The 17,247-nt window shown below is 41.3% G+C and overlaps 1 protein-coding gene across 3 annotated transcripts in view; it reads right to left on the bottom strand.

The window, feature by feature from the left end:
• ATP8B1 (ATPase phospholipid transporting 8B1) overlaps window positions 1-17,247 on the bottom strand; it is a 113,518-nt gene that overhangs the window by 15,693 nt on the left and 80,578 nt on the right. For all 3 annotated transcript variants that reach the window (XM_082853604.1, XM_082853606.1, XM_082853605.1), the window contains exons 12-19: window positions 15,978-16,168; window positions 13,173-13,381; window positions 11,686-11,729; window positions 10,883-11,039; window positions 4,911-5,099; window positions 3,051-3,163; window positions 1,260-1,424; window positions 402-513 (exon numbers count right to left, since the gene is read on the bottom strand). In XM_082853604.1, the coding sequence (XP_082709730.1) occupies window positions 402-513; window positions 1,260-1,424; window positions 3,051-3,163; window positions 4,911-5,099; window positions 10,883-11,039; window positions 11,686-11,729; window positions 13,173-13,381; window positions 15,978-16,168 (1,180 nt within the window). The remainder of the gene's footprint in view (window positions 1-401; window positions 514-1,259; window positions 1,425-3,050; window positions 3,164-4,910; window positions 5,100-10,882; window positions 11,040-11,685; window positions 11,730-13,172; window positions 13,382-15,977; window positions 16,169-17,247) is intronic.

The raw sequence follows: 17,247 nt of genomic DNA, 5'->3' as shown, positions 1-17,247 counted from the left end.
TAAAAGGGGCAAGAAAACAAAAGTTGTTGTTCAGTATTTTGTACTGTTCTAGTCTATGCCCAACAGGTGGCAAAGTGCTGGGGAGGACAGAAGGGACCAGAGTATAGCAGCCCAGTATAGCAGCCCACATCTGGTGGGAGAGATAAGACTAAACACAATCAGGAAGACACGACAAAGAGCTCAATTTTAAGGAGTAAACTCTGCTACTGAGGGAGCTTCGGGAAGGATGCAGTCAGGATGGGCTGGAATAACAGAAGGATTTCTTAGGGAAAGAGTCTCTGTCCCAAAGAAACAGACAGTGTTTGTAGAGGATGGAGAGTTTGAGGTCACCTTGAGCAAGGGAAACAGGAGCTATGAATATTTGTGAATTGACAGATATGCTTCCGTGCAAACTAAATTACCCTTTTTGTCTCCAGTAAGCACCCAGATCTTAATGTCAGCTTTTGCAAGTTTTGAAATGGTTTCTGGGACTCCATCTTGTAGCTTGTCTTCAATAGCTGTTGCTCCCAATAGCTGAAATGTACATTAGAAGAAAGGAATTAGCAAATAAGCCAAAAATGTTCTTAATTGCAGTTTGCCAAACTGTAAAAAGGACTAAATACACCCCAGTTGGTGCTCTATTGGGGCCAGTGGCCAGCATTAACTGGGAAGGCTGTCGTGTGTCATACTCATCAAAAACTAAACAGCCAAAAATTTTTTCTTAAAGTAATTCACCAAGACAAAAATGTAAGTACGAATCAAAGACAATAAAAAGATACTTTCCTTGTGTGTATACTACTTTACACGGACACAAGCCAATTTCTCTTGCTAAAAGTCAATACTAACTATTCACTGAACATTTCCTTTTAATATAAACACTAAAAGCAGTAAGTCTTAAACTTTAAAAAGTCTCTTTAACAAATGGTATATTTTCTCATTTCAAGATTTTGCAAAATATAAATCATCTCAGTAATTCTCACAATGTAATAAGTATATGCGGGCTTGTTACTGTATACAAATCAGTGAATTTTAATAAGTGATATAAAAATAACAGAATCAGAATCTCATCGTGTTTTCTGTCATTTGGTTTCTCCTAATGGCAACTCCTATTTTGCTTGCTGAACAAAAGAAATTCAGGTGACCTAGATCCACTGCACCAATTTCAAATACTGAAGCTGGAATTCTCTTTCAAGCATGAGATCAAAACTGTAATAAAACTTAATAAAATTTCCAATTCTGTTTGGAATATCAAGGAGAAAGTTACAAAGGTTAAAACTCACAATTAAGTCTTTTTCAATCTCCTCATATACTTTATCCAGAGCTTCATCCCGGTTGGTTGAGGCTATACTTGCAGCCATAAACTTTTTATTCCATTCCTCAAATTCTTTTTCTTCAATTTCCTTATAGCAAAGGCACAGGGTTCTAAGAGTCTCACCTGCAAAGATCTGTTTAATTTAAAAGACAATCCATTCACCCAAAGAATAGTTAATTTTATGTAATTCAAGATCAAGTTTGAAGTCTTACTTTGAAATAATACAATAAGAGAATTTTAAAAGACTGTGAAAGATGGATTCTGTACACATACATTCCATAGAGGAGATTAAACAAATACTTTATTTTTCTAAGTATTCTCAATATCTTAGGAATATATTCGTCGTTCCGAAATCAGTTCAAGGGAAAAGCATATCTTTCTTCTAAATCAAGTCATGAGAATTAAAAAAACCCTTTTTCTCTTAACGAAGAAAATAACAGACCAAGGAAGCTGCCTTGGGGTATAATGATTTTGTAAACCAGACCTGACACCTTTATAATTTGTTTCTACAAACTGTTACAAGTCCAATCAACTATGAACTCTCAACCAGGCATTATTCCCTCAAACCAATTCTGAAATACATGAGTCACTGTTAAAGCTGAGATAAAACATTTTAATGAAAGAGTCTGGAAGATTTAATCATGGTGAACAGATTTAAGCCAATTTAAATAGCTTAAATATGAACCAGTAAAAATGTTCCATTACTTCACAATCACATCTTGTCTAGCCCAAAATGGCAGAACTGCTTCACCCAACTGAGGGTCTGTTGTCAAAGACTCTTTGCAAGGTTCTGCATGTATTTGATTAGACTGCCCTTGTTCATCTCCTCATGAGAAATTATCCAGTGTAACTGCTTCAGTAACATATATAACCTTAAAATGTGACCCCACTTACTAAACATCATATTCATCAGGCTTCTTTCTGAAGGACCTTTGGCCCCCAAACTCTGACCCGTCAAGTGAAGGGAAGAAAAAAACCCTTTATTAAGCACCTACTAAGTGCTAGGGGCTGTGCAAGATGGTTTTCATCCAAGAGGCTTTGCACCAACCCTCCATGGTAGGAATTATCCCGTTCCTCTTCCACACAGGCAATTAATGATTCATCTGAGACATCAACCATTTCCCCCCAGAGGGCACAAAACAAGTAAAGGGGCAGAACTGGGACACCAGATCTGACAGATATGCTCCATACTTCATTGCCATCATTATATAAGCAAAACAATATAAGGGTTGGTAGGCGATTCTAAAAGAGAAATTTCCAGAAGCATTCTGAATAATTGCAGTATCACTGGACCAAGTTCATAGTCCCCTAAAATAGCAAGTTTGAAGTAATGAAGACCAAAGTGATTCTCTAACAAAGATATCAGAACTTGGTTATCCAGTGCACTGCTTTGTCATGCCCTATCATACATGAATGCTTTCTTTCCTTCACTGTACACTAGGACGTTGGAATTCTTGGAGACTACAGCACAGGATGGTTATGTAGCTTGCTTGAGTGCACCAGAAGAAAGACCAGTCTTTCTCCTGGATCAGTCCTGTAGATACTGCTGACCTGGATGCTGGGAAGAGGTAGCAAGGTCATTTCCTAGGAAGTCAGCGTCAGGGACAGAACATATTCCTACTTTGGTGCTCTTTCCACTCAACTACACCAAGACAATAGAAAGGTCAACGGTTAACACAGAGCTTTCATTCCAGCTTAAGGGATAGTACCAGAAAATAAGTTTGGAATCTGTGGCATAAAGAGTGGAAGTGAGACTTACATCCAGGGCATCCTGTGTCTCTTGTTTCGTAGGATTCATTCGATGTAACCGTTCATAAATTACAGTGTCAGCACCTTTACAATAAAGCCTGATATTGCCTTCTAGGGTTCTTACTAGTAGCAAGGGAAGGAAAAGCAAATAAAAGAGTTAATGTTTGATTTCTTAAAAGAAAAGTACATTCATAAAGTTAATTTGAAGTGTTACAGTGCTAAACATTCATAATTAGTTTAAAATCAGCAATGTACTGAGAAAAATGTTGCTCTCAACAACGTTGGTAAGCCACTGTCTACATAGAATGTAATAGTGAAATAAATATGAAAAGATTCCTTCAGTCAGCTCAGTTTTCCATAGCCTTGCTTATTCTTTCAGCAAATATTCACTGACTCCCTACTATGTGCTAGCTTCTTCCACAGAGCCTTTTTTGTCCATGCCAGCCAGTGGGAATCTTTCTTACCTATAAACCCACAACACTTAACTGCCTTTAATACTGGGACCAAAACATGCTCCTTGTGACCATTTTCTTGGCTTTTTTGATCTCTGCAGTAATTTAATTGTATTACGTGCCTCATCAGTAACTAGATTTTAAGTTCTCTAAGGTAGATGCCAGGCATGATATCAGCCCAGATCAGTGCTGGGTACGCAGAAAGCACTCAGTAAAATGAGCCTAATCCGAGTTCAGGAGGCAGTTAAACCTATATATCTTTTTGGTTAAAAAGTCAATCTCATGGTGGAAAAGCTTATAGATATCACTTAACCCAGTGATCCAAGCTGATGTGACCAGCAGTCACACGCCTTCTGATGTGATACGCTGGGAAAGACACGGCACCGATCTACGTACCCTTCCTGCCAACAGTGCGTCATCTAATTATGAGGGAACATTAGACAAACCCAAACTGAGGGGCCCTCAACAAAATAACAGGCCTGGGCTTTTCAAAAATGTCAGCATATGAAAGATCAAAAACAGGTTGTGGAACTCTTCTAGAATAAAGGAGACTAGAGTAACAATCACCGAACGCAATGTGGAATATTAGGCGGGGTCCTGAATCAGAAAGAGAATTCCTGGTAAAATTCGAAAACGTTCTGTACAGATAATAATACTGTAATGTTAAATTTTCTGAGTCTGATCAGTGTACTGTATATAAAAATAGGTGAAGGTTCCCGATCTTAGGGAATACCTACTTAAGTATTTGGGGGAAAGGGGCATGAGATCTGCAACTGACTCTCAAATGGCTGAGAAAACAAGAACTTGTAAATGATAATGACAAAGAATTTGTGATGACCAGTGCTAACAATGGTGGATATGGAAGAAAACACAGGAGTTCTTTCAAGTGTTCTTGCAATTTTTCTGTAAGTTTGAGATTATTTCAAAATATGAACTTAAAACATTTCAGTATTATGAAGTGATCACTGTCTCCACTTGGCTGCCTGGGCTGGAGGTATGATTTTGATTCCTAAGCACAGCCTCGCTTTTCTCAGAGCTCCTCTCCTGCCACACTCTCCCTTCCCTGGTGTACCTCAAGCCTCCAGCAGAAGTGCTCAGAGTGACTCACGATATAAAAGCTCATGTGGGTCTACCACCCACGGTGCTGCCACCCAGATTCCACAGCTGGCAGCCCACATCTTTGAAGACACATCAACATCTGCAAGATTCAGATCTGCAAGATTCAGATCTACTGCATTTGTCCCTTCGAGCGATGGCCATGGTGTAGAATGAAGAAAGAAAACACTAGTTTGGACAAGCCTGCGGAAATCCTCCAGGAGCCAAGGGGTTCATTCGCTGCCTATTTTATCCTGGTGTCGCTAAATAAAATGTGTGAAAGGCAGCATCTCAATGAGCCATTCACAGACGCGGAGACCTACCAATTATAGACATTCGCTTCCGGTCACTGTTGAAGTCTAAAATGGCGAGAACACTGTAGGTCCTCTCAGTGCCCAACTCACTGATGGTGATCGTGTTCTGGGTCCTGGTGAGGAAGACAAAACCGAAGTTCCTGGCGGCGCTTACCAGAGCACCTTCGTCAGGAGAGGCCGCCTGGTAGTTGAGCTGACCTAGCGAGCGAGGCAGGAGAGAAAACGAGAAAAGCTGAGCTCACCACCAAGGGTTCACCAGTGCAGTTCACGTGCTGGGTGAGGATGTATGGTTACCCCTCGGTACCCGCAGGGGACTGATTCCAGGAGCACCCCCAGGCAAGTTCTATGGATGCTCTAGTCCCTTATAAAATGGCAGACTACCGCAGATACAGCTGGTGTTCCGCATCTGCAGGCACAGAGGACCAACTGTATTGCAAAGCCCAAATCAGCCTCAAGAAAACAAGTCACTGATTTTTAAGGAGTATGCCAACGTTAATTTTAAAGTTTTTAAAAGGTAAACTTTTATTTCTAATCATAAACAGTGATATAAACTAGAAGTAAAAAAAAAAAAGAAAAATCTGGCCAAGAATAGGGGAAAAAAAATCTCATAATCCCACCATCTAGAGGAAAAACAACGCTATTGACATTCTGTTATCATTTCTTCCAGTCCTTTTGGAAATGCCTATTTCTGTAATAGTTTCCATCATGCTAAATATACATTTACATCCTGATTATTTTAACATTGTATTTTGAGTATGTTATCATAGCTTTAAAAAAGTCTTTCTATGTGTTATTTTAAAGGAATGTAACCTGTGACTGTAACATGTGACCATTTTCCTATTACGGGCACTTAGTTCCTTCCCCCAATTTTTTTACTCTAAAAAATAACATTGTGAACTTCCCTGGTGGTGCAGTGGTTGGGAATCTGCCTGCCAATGCAGGGGACATGGGTTCGATCTCTGGTCCGGGAAGATCCCACATGCCACGGAGCAACTAAGCCCGTGTGCCACAACTACTGAGTCTGCGTGCCACAACTGCTGAAGCCCGCGCACCTAGAGCCCGTGCTCCGCAACAAGAGAAGCCACCCCAATGAGAAGCCTGTGCACTGCTGCGAGGAGTGACCGCCGCTCACCACAACTAGAGAAAGCCCACGTGCAGCAACCAAGACCCAACACAGCCATAAATAAATAAATAAACAAACAAAACTGCCTTCTTTCAAACCACTAAAAAAAAGTTTAAAAAATAACTTAAAAACACTGTAATAAGCATTTTGTATGTGTATAAAGGTTTTTCTGACTCTATTTTCTAAGGATAGCTTCCTAGTCGTGAAAATACTGGGGTAAAGAATCTTGGTAATTTTTAAACCTGTTGGCATATATTTTACTCACTTCTTTTCTAAAAGGGTTGTACCAGGTTATCTTCCCTCTAGAAGAGTGTGCTTTCTTCAACTTAGCTATATTCTCATAATTTAAAAAAGTCTCAAAATGTATCAATCTGTTCAATATCTTGATATTTGAAAGTTATATAATGGGAAACTGCCTTTATTTCACAACTAAATTGCAACAATAGGAGTAAATCTCACAATGTTGAGTGGAGAAGCCAGACACCAAGTACATACCACATAATTCCATTTACACGAACTGCAAAACAGACAAAGCCTACCCACACTGTTCGAAGTCAGGACAGTAGTCACCCCTGGAGGGGCAGTGACTGAAAGGGAACATAAAAGGGATGTCTAGGGGATGGAACATGTTCTGTTTGTAAAAATCTGTGTACTCACGACAAGGGAGTATTCAACCTGTGAAAACGAGCTCTATGCTTGTCTCTGTATACATGTTGTACCTCAGTAAAAAATTAAAAGAAAAAACAAGCTCCGCCTATCCAAGAGTTTCTATTTTTCTACTCTTAGTTCTTCCATCTCAAAGTAGAATGAAAAGTATTTCTATAGTCAGATGAATCTCCACAGGAAAAGGCATTTCGATTTCCACCATGGTATGATCAGGATGCACCCACAGATGGATGGGCAGTTCTTTACCCCATCCGTCTATGGGGAGGGGGCGGATGCCCCAGGGTGCACAGCTGTAGGTAGAGCTCAACGCCCCGTCCCTACCCTACTCCCTTCACATACATGCGCAGGTGGTTCACTCTAAGTCAATATTAATCACTCCCAAATAGTAATTAAAGATGACAGTTAGGTTGGTCTCTCTTCATCTGTTCACCCAGAAAGTCATACACCAGAAGTTATGAATGCACTTGCTAAATCCGGCCATTCTACAAACACACACACATGCCAGAGGGTAAAATATTTAACCACAGCTAAACAAGCAGCAGTGAGAACACAGTCCCCTCCCTTCAGCAAGTTTCGCTGGCAGGGATATATTGCATCATACTGAAGGCAAACTTATTTCCAACAGAAAGAAAAGGAACAAAATGATAAAAGGTGGTAAAGTTCCCATGAGTAAGACAATCATATCTGGAGAGAACACTGATATTTTTATCATTAAAAGAAAATCCTTCCATTTTGTTCTAGTAATGGAATCACAGAATTGCAGACTAATAGAGACAGGAGGAACTTCAGAGACCTGGTCCAAACTCCAACTTTATGTTTGCAGGAGGAAACCTGGACTAACAATTAACCTCCTGAAACCTCTTCTGAAGAAAACTCTTTATTTACCACATGCTCAGACACAACCCAAGAGACTTTCTTTTCTTTTACAGACTAATTTGTGGATCACAGAACTGATGCAAATAAAATAGATGCTGAAACAAGTTACGTCTCAGATTGACTATCCCCCCACCCCCACCATCTGTTACTTTCTCGTCCTTCCCAAAGACTCCACGCTAACCCAGGTCCTCAGTTTCCTCACCCATCTCGTGCGTCCTGGCTCCAAACTCCTAAAACTCAGCTCTCTAATCATAATCTCATGGTTCATCCCAACTTAAAGGGCTTCAGGCAAAAAAACTGCCTCCAAGCCTTTCGAACTCTTCTCTCCCATGGCCTCTGCAGGAGGCAGGAGGCTACATGGCCCCAAGGTGTGTCTCCCCACCCTGTGTACACGTACACTTTCTCCCAGTGACTCAAGCAAACTCTAACCAAGGTACTGCTGGGAAGGGATTTTATTGATATAATTCAGGTCCAGATCGGGGTTGACCTTAAGATAAGGAGATTATCTGGGTGTTCCCAACCTAACTGGGTTAGTCCTCAAAAGGGACGGGGCTCTTCCTGGAGAGAGAGATTTGAAGCATGAAAGGGGTTTGATGGAAGGGAGATTCTCCACTGCTGGTTTGAAGACAGGGGAAACCATGTGGCAAGGAAGGAGGGAGGCCCTGGGAGCAGAAAGCAGCCCCAGCTGACAGCCAGCAAGGAAATGGAGACCTCAGTCCTACAACCACAGAGAACTGAATCCTGCTCTCAGCTTGCAAGAGGATGCTGATCTCCAGTTGACAACGTGGCCTGACCTTGATTCTAGGGAGATTCTTAGCAGAGAACCCAGTCATGCCGTGTGCCCAGACTTCTGACCTAAAGAACTGTGAGCTGATGAATGGGTGATTTAAGCCACTGACTTGTGGTGATCCACTACAGAGCAACAGAAAACCAATGCAGCTTCTCCACACTCAGCCTCCACGTGCCCTACATGTACTCAACACTTGGGCCACACAAACCTTCTGCTGAGCATACGTGACAAGATTCTCACCTCTCACTGTTGATGTTATGCATAATAAAAGATGAGCCAATCTCTACTCTTCTTGTAAAAGAGGGAAGGTGAGAGTGCAAGAGCAGAGGCACACCAGCATGGTGGAGTGGAAGGACTCAGCTAAAATGGGTCCTAACATGCTGTCTGAGATCAGGCAGGTCTTGGTGCTTCTGGTCTGAATTTCCTCATCTATAACATTTGGAGGAGTTACTCCCAAGGTCCCTTCCGATGGACCCTTTCAAGGTGCTTTTATGTATCAAAGCCAAAATCATTTTTTCTTTTACCTCCAATAGCTTCTACACATTTAGTTTTTATGTCTATTTCTCCTCTGGAGATTTCATCCACTACCTGTGAAGCCTCAGCATCAGGAAACAGAAAAGGACATTCGTTTGTATGCTGGGCTGATTAAAGTGGAGAATGCATATGACAAAAGGGCACCTTTTGCTCTCTCCAGAATGCACATGTGTATCTATATAATGTATCATTGTGTCCATAGGTGACAAGATACCTAGCTTTCATTAATACTCGACAAATTTGCTCTAACAAAGCTAGCACAAGCTGCATTTAAGAATGCTGCAGACTTGGAAACAACCTTAATGTCCATCGACAGATGAATAGAAGATGTGGTATAGATACACAATGGAATATTACTCAGCCATAAAAAAACAATGAAATAATGCCATTTGCAGCAACATGGATGGACCCAGAGATTGTCATACTGAGTGAAGTCAGAAAGAGAAAGACAAATATCATATGATATCACTTATCTGTGGAATCTAAAATATGACATAAATGAACTTAAACAGAAACTGACCCACAAACAGAGAGAACAGACTGTGGTTGCCGAGGGAGAGGGAGGGTGGGGGAGGAATGCAGTGGGAGTTTGGGATTAGCAGATGCAAACTACTGTATAGAATGGATAAACAACAAGGTCCTACTGTATAGCATAGGAAACTGTATTTAATATCCTATGATAAACCATAATGGAAAATAATACAAAAAAGAATGTACCTACATGTATAACTGAATCACTTTGCTGTACAGCAGAAATTAACACAACACTGTAAATCAACTATACTTCAATTTTTTTAAAAAAGGTTAATTAAAAAAAAATAGAATTCTTCAGAGGAACCTACAAGTCAACTTGCTTATTCCCATGCAAATACACATGAATTATGTTCCTTCAAAAGAAAAAGGCACCTTCAGGAGGCCTAGGCTTTTGGCTGCTACTATTTCAAACCCCAAACATATCTGAATGTAAAAACTAAGTTCTCTCTGAAATTATTTTGTAGTAAAGACTGTCCAAGTTTAAAGTCCCCTTATCATCCAGATAAGGTGTGACTCTTCATAAATATTAAGTATTCAGATAGTGAGAAGATTTTGATTCTTCTGTTATAATGCAAGAGTCAATCATTTTTCTTACTGATAAGATTTCAATTCCAAAGTGATAAACACATCTGGCGCTAGAACTGTGAAGGTGATGTATATTTCCGGAGGCCAGGAGCCTGTTTCATGGGTTGCTGCCTCGTATACCATCTAGTGGAAGGGGCCCACAGACAGTCATCGTTTGGGTGGAGATTCGACAACTTGTCACGCACACAACTCTTTTTTTATTTTTCCTTTGGACAGTAATATTTGTTATTATAGGAAATATGTATACACCTTGTTATATTTGTACTTTGAATTAATTTAGTGATGATTTGCAATATGCTATGTGGATTCAGACTGTAATCATTTGAAACTTGACGTGATATACCATCGTAATTCATATGCTCCTGTGATTCTAAAGTTTAAATCTCACCAGGTTGAGATGGGAATTTTCAGAAGTCATTTACTTTGAGGGTATTTGGGTTCTCTGAAATATGTGACAGGATCCCTGGGAGAAGGACTTTAAGACAGTTGCACTGCTATCCATTCACTTCTTTTCCCCAGAGGGGATTAAAAAAAAAAAAGGACTCAGGCGACCTGGTCTAACTGTTTTGTCAGCTGGCCCTCTGGGTAAACAGACCAATCATATTTTTTAGGAAGAAGAAAGCTTATATCAGAAACGCCTTTTGCAGGATATCTCTGGCAAAGAATTACCTATGGGAAATAGAACCCAGGCTCCCTGGAGTATGCCATGTAAGCCATGCACTTCTCTGGGGTATAAAATATCATAATTGAAACCTAACTGAAACACCTCTAGTTCATACAACTCTTCATCTGTGCATTCGAGTCCCAAGCACGAGTTCCCCGTAAACTAAAAAAACTGGTCCCCAGTGTCCGAGATGCGAGAGCCACACTCACCGTCGAGCCTGTCCACCATGACCGTGTGGCACACCGCCAGCAGGAAGAAGAAGTGTCGCACTTCCGGCTCCTTCCCCGACTGGATTTGCTCGACGAGATAATGGTCATAAAATACAAGCTTCCCATCGGAATACGTATTCCAGCTAAAATCCACTGGCTGAAAGAAGCAGAGGAGGAAAAGTCAGTGTGATTTAAAAGAAACAACTTGGGCTTCACAAATGACAGGAACTTTTCTCTGAAGCCGTGTCTTCATGCAAGCATCACCTTAGGATTTTAACACGTTCTGAAGTGTCAAGAGGCTCACATCTGTCTTAACACAGCCTGTTGTGAGTTGAATTGTGTCCACTCAAAAAGATATGTTGTCCTAACCCCTGGTACCTGGGAATAGGACCTTCTTTGGATATAAGGTCTTGGTCGAGGTAATCAAAATTAGGGTACACTGGATTGGGGGGGCCCTAATCCAATGACTGGTATCTTTATAAAAGGAGGGAAATCTGGACACAGACACACAGGCAGAAGGCCATGTGACGACACAGGCAGACTTCTGAGTGCTGAGTCCACAAGCCAAGGAATGTCAAGGATTGCAGGCAACCACCAGAACCTAGGAAAAGGCAAGCAAGGATTCTGCCCTAGAGCCTCCAGAGGGAGCGTGGCCCTGCTGACACCTTAAGTTCAAACTTTTAGCCTCCAGAGCTGTGAGGGAATACATTATTGTTGCTCTAAGCCACCCATTTTATGGTGGTTTGTTACAGCCCAGGAAACTCATACACAACCCAAGAGATTTCCTAAGTGAAAGGACTCACCTCTATTTTGCTATGACTGTTCTGAGAAGCATCCCGATGGTCTCCTGTGAACAAAGAGGACAAAACAAATTGAGTCAACGGGTCTCAAAGCCTGTTTCTGGACAGCCCTCGAGTTAAGAATGGTTTTTCAAGAGTTTTAAAAAACAAACAAAGCATAACAAAGAAGCTATTTGATACCGACCATATGTGGCCGGCAAAGGCTAAAATATTTCCTATCTGGCTCTTTACAGAAAAAGTGTGCTGGTTTCTGGTCTAGAGGTTCAAATACTGGCAAATTGTGTCCGTCTACACTGCCATCTCCTCTGGGGCCAGAATCACGTCCTATGAAGTGCTTTACCGCCGCCCTCCCCCAGCTCAGAAGGAACCACCACCCACGCAGAGGAGAACCCCTTCCTCAAGCCCTCAGCATCCCACCTTCCTCACTGATGTTCTGGGAAAGTACCATACACAGCACAAAGTTTCCTCCAAGTGGAAAGCATATGATGTTATGCTTACAGCTTTTAAAAGAATTATATCGTTTTTCTTTAAAAGTTAGAGCACCCTATTTGAATACAGCATTAGCCTTGAATCTATAGCACAATTCAGAATATCAAATGGAAATCAATTTTTAAAATATAATTGTAGTGAAATACACGTTAATATACAATTTACCATCTCAACTATTTTTTTTTTATTTGGTGGTACGCGGGCCTCTCACTGCTGTGGCCTCTCCCGTTGCGGAGCACAGGCTCCGGACGCGCAGGCTCAGCGGCCATGGCTCACGGGCCCAGCCGCTCCGCGGCACGTGGGATCCTCCCGGACCCGCGTCCCCTGCATCGGCAGGCGGACTCTCAACCACTGCGCCACCAGGGAAGCCCCATCTCAACTATTTTTGAGTGAACAGTTCAGCCGCACTAAGTCCAGTCACACAGCTGTGCAGCCATCAACACCATCCATGTCCACGGCTCTTTCGTCTGGTAAACTTGAAACTGTGCTCATTAAACACTACCTCTCCTCAGCCCCTGGCAACCACCATTCTACTCTCTGTCTCTATGAATTTGACTCCTCCACGTACCTCAAATAAGTGGAATCATACAGTATGTGTCCTTCTGTGCCTGGCTTATTTCACTTAGCAGAATGACCTCAAGCTTCATCCATGTCGTAGCAAGTTTCAGAATCGCCTTCATTTTTAAGGCTGAAGAAAATCCCATTGTGTGTATATACCACATTTTCCTTACCCATTCATCCACTGATGGACACTCAGGTTCCTTCTAAACCTTCACCACTGTGAATAATGCTGCTACGAACATGGGCGTGCACATATTCCTCGAGTCCCTGCTTTCCGTTCATTTGGGGTGTGCACCCAGGAGCAGAATTGCTGGGTCACATGACAAGTTACATTTTTGCGGAATGTGTACCTATTTCTGACTCCTGACCTCCCCGAGCCACTCTGGGAAGGCAGCCTCTGGTCACACATGCCCAGGGACTGAGTCACAGCTTCCACTCACCGTAAATTTGCCCGTTGATGCAGCATTTTTTAAAGGTCATGATGTTCTGTGTGAGCGTCCCTGTCTTGTCAGAGAAGATGTAATGGATCTGCCCGAGCTGCTCATTCAGCGTGGTGGTTCTTGCCTTCGCGGGCGTGTCTTTCTCAGGATAGTACATCTGCAGGTCCCAGTTGATGAAGTAACTCTGTCCAAGACGAATCACTTCCACGCTAGGAAGACAAAAGATTACTTTTGACCGAGCTCTCAGATATGAGTGGCAGGCAGTGGATCTTGTCCTAGCTTTGCGCCAGGAGCGAGCTGCTTATCTATTGATACAAAGAGACAAGCCCTGCGGTGACCCATGTGCCCAGTCTCTGGGTTCTCCTGACCAAACACATCTTTCTCCAGCTTCAGGGTCAAAGTGTCCTCTCAGTGTGATTTCCTACTCACTCCTGAGCACATCTGGCCACGGCACCCCACATTCAGAGCACGCCACCCACACGGGTGACATGGTAACACTGCAGGGGGCACCCCACGATGTGACAGCTTCTACTCTTTTCTCTCATTCCCCATCGCACTCAGAGACAACTGGAAAGGCATGTTCACCTTTGCCCTCAACTGGAGGACAAAGGGAGTGAGGGTCCACTAGGTTATACACCCGTGTGTACTCTCAAGTAGGACAAAGGGCTTTTGGCAAATAACCCCTAAAGCATGTTTTTCCTAAATTGTTTTTTTAACCATTTTTTAATTGAAGTATATTGTGTTAGTTTCAGGTATACAGCAAAGTGATTCAGTGATATATATATATTTTTTGAGGAATGTGTACCTATATTTACATATTCTTTTTCAGATTCTTTTCCATTATAGGTTATTACAAGATACTGAATATAGTTCCCTGTGCTAAACAGTAGGTCCTTGTCATTTATCCATTTTGTTTACAGTCCTAAATTCTTGTAAGGTTATAGAATGTCCAAAATACGATATTCTAAAAGGATAATTTCCATTTAAAAACTATAACTGATTAAATCTATCTCAACTATGTAAGAAAGGTGCTTACACATCCAGCAACTGTTCAGTGGGCAAAGGATGTGTCCATAATAAGCTAAACAAATGGAAAAGTAACTCCCTCCTTCTCTCCTCCCTTCTGTATTTCCTGAGTGCCTACTGTGTACCAGACACCATCCTAGGTACAGGGGACACATCAGTAAACAAAAGAGACAAAAACCCTGCTCTCAAGGAGGTTACCTTCTAATGGAGATGGACAAATAAATAAACTGGTAAACACACAGTATATCAGGTGATGAAAATTCTCCGCAGAAAATCAAAGCAGGGTGAGGGGAGCTGGAGACCGACAGGCAGAAGAAGTGATGTTTAAGAAAGAGAGGGTCAGGAAAAGCCAGGGGGATAAGGTGACTTTTGAGCAGAGATCTGAAGGAAATGAAAGAGCAACCATGTAGATACGGAGGGGAAAAGCATGTTACAGGTGGAGGTCAGAGCAGGCGCAAAGGCCCTGTGGCAGGCACTGGTACGGCTGAGGAATTCAAGGAGGCTAGAGATGAGGGAGTCCAGGGAGTGGGTAGAGATGCTGGAGGTTATGGTTGGGTGTGGAGGGCAGAGCAGCAGATCACATGGGCCTTGTGGGTATAGTGTGCCTTCAGTGAGTCTTTTCTGAATGAATAGACCGTAGGGTTAAAAACAAAGCAGAGATACTATCTGAAATGACCTGATCGATTTACAGTTTGAAAGGACCTTTACTTCCAAGAGAAACAAAGAAAATCATATTAGTCACATGATGTGGCTTTTTAAACCTAAAACGACATATACGGTTTATTTCATAACATACATTTATAGATAGAGACAAAATCATCTGTATAATAGTTCCCCTAACAAAGGTAAAACTCATCTCAGTTTTTTTTTTTTTTAAATAACTGCAAACACATGGCTCCCCAGGGCTTTACTTCATGTTAAAAGAACAATAGTAACTACCTGTAATAAAATTAAAAATAAAACAAATGCACATGTAATAAAATTAAAATAAAATAAATGCTTCTAATTACAGGTGTGCATGTGGCCCTATATGCCTCTGGGCTATTACTTCTCGGAACTAAGAGAAGCTCTGAATGCTGGGAATATCTCAAGGCACCATTTCTCTCCCAACGGTCTGAAGTTCAATTGACCAGGGATAGTGAACTTTGATATTAAAAAACAAAAAGTAAAAAAAAGTCCGAAATATCACACAACAAGGTGATGACCATTTGTCAGAGATACGATCCTGACTCTTATCGCGGTTGAGGTTGAGATGAGAAACACAGAACATTTGGAGAGGTTGACGGTGGGCAGGGAGAGTGGTATTCCCATTAGAAGGCAGCATCCAGGAAACCCAGTGAGTTTTCCAAGCAATAGGTATAGCAGGTGGTAATAAGGAAGACACAGAAAAGAGGTTAGGAAGCCTCCTGAAAAGGAAAACAACCAAGTTATTCCACGACGTTGTAAATCTTCACACAGCTCTTTCTGATGCTTGGGCTTTGGAGCCCACCAAGAAGGAACCTTGCCAAGCAAGTGACTAAGGAGTAGAGTTTGATCTCTGAATCTGGTAGCCGTATCTGTCAAGAGGTCGAGATAAAAGATGCTGTGTCTGGCACAGAGCAGACACACCAACGTTAATTTCCTCTCCCCGTATCACCCTCAAATCTGAAATGAAAGCTATTTTCTTACTTGTTCCTTATGACCTTTGAAACAAGAATTGCTAGAGCTGAAGGTGTTAAGTTGGGAAGATGTACTGTGTTCTTCCATTAAAGCAAAAGGCCAAAGAGAATACAGCCTTACCTGACGTAGAGAGAGATGGGCACCAGGGTATTCAGAACAATGATGTAGCCCCAGAAATTTAGGAATCCACGGTAGGAGGGTGTAGTGTCTTCTCCATCATAGAGGTACCAAGAATAATTGCCAACTTGAGCTTCCCAGTAAGCATGGCCGATGGCAAGACCCGCAGAAAGCAAGATAAGGACAACAAAGATCTAAAAGACATTCAACAGTTAAGTTTATTCGAAAGATGCATTATCGACCCCACGCATTTTATAGATGCTAGTTTATCTTACCAATACTTTCCTTATGTATGATAATTTAGTAGTCTGTAAAAACAACACACTTAAAATAGAAACAGTGTCATAAGAATGCTTTGAAAGTCTATTTATTTCCATGGTTGACTGATTTATCCTACATACCACATATAAGGTGAGATTTTGTTCCCCAAATTATCTTTCAGAAGAGAAGGTGGTATCTTACATTCAAATCTTTAAATATTCTCATATTATTGGACATCCTCTCAATTACTTTTCCTCTGAACAATAGCACGCTGTTTGGGAAAGACACCTTACCTTAGCATGAAACAATTTCAAAGAATGCTAAATTGGGATACGTATAGAAAATGTTGGAAGGAAATGATTTTTTTTTTAAAGAAGAAGGCAAGAAAATTTTACCCAGATTTGGGTAATTATTCCTGAAGGTTTAATGATCACTTAACGTTTACGATCCTTTAAGAAGTCATATAGTAAGTATTCTGTTGTGGAAATTGAGCATATACTTAAGAGATGAATAAAAAAGTCAACAGCCCTAGTGCTAGTTGGTTATTTGCGGGTAAGAATAAAATTTCCAGGGGCAAATTTAATTTTCTGGACACAGATTCCGAAAGTGCTATATTTCAAAAGAACTTGGCACAGAGGAGAGATGATGAGCACCTCGTGAAGGCTCACGCCATAACCAAGACAATGACGTGGAAGATGCGTCAGAAAAGTTCAAATGAAGTTCTCATGAAATGTGAGAGCAGGGAAAAACGAACTGTCCTTAAATTAATATATTACTTTTATGTAATTTTGAATATGTATATGCAATTGAAGTACTGTAAGTATTATAAGTCTCTAAAAGTTTACGTATTCAAATTAAACTAGATCAGATTGATCAAAATGGTGGACTAGAAGGACCTGGAATTCACCTCCCCTGTGAACATACCAAACTAAACTAAATACCTGAAAAAACTTCTCATTGGCAAACTGGAGGACTGCCTGATATTTAGGGCCACCCTACATGCAGAACAGTT

The sequence above is a fragment of the Leucopleurus acutus genome (assembly GCF_964270905.1).
Source record: "Leucopleurus acutus genome assembly, chromosome: 13".
Taxonomy (NCBI): Eukaryota; Metazoa; Chordata; class Mammalia; order Artiodactyla; family Delphinidae; genus Leucopleurus; species Leucopleurus acutus.
Note: the sequence above shows the minus strand (reverse complement) of the source record. Positions and strands in the feature narration are given on the sequence as shown.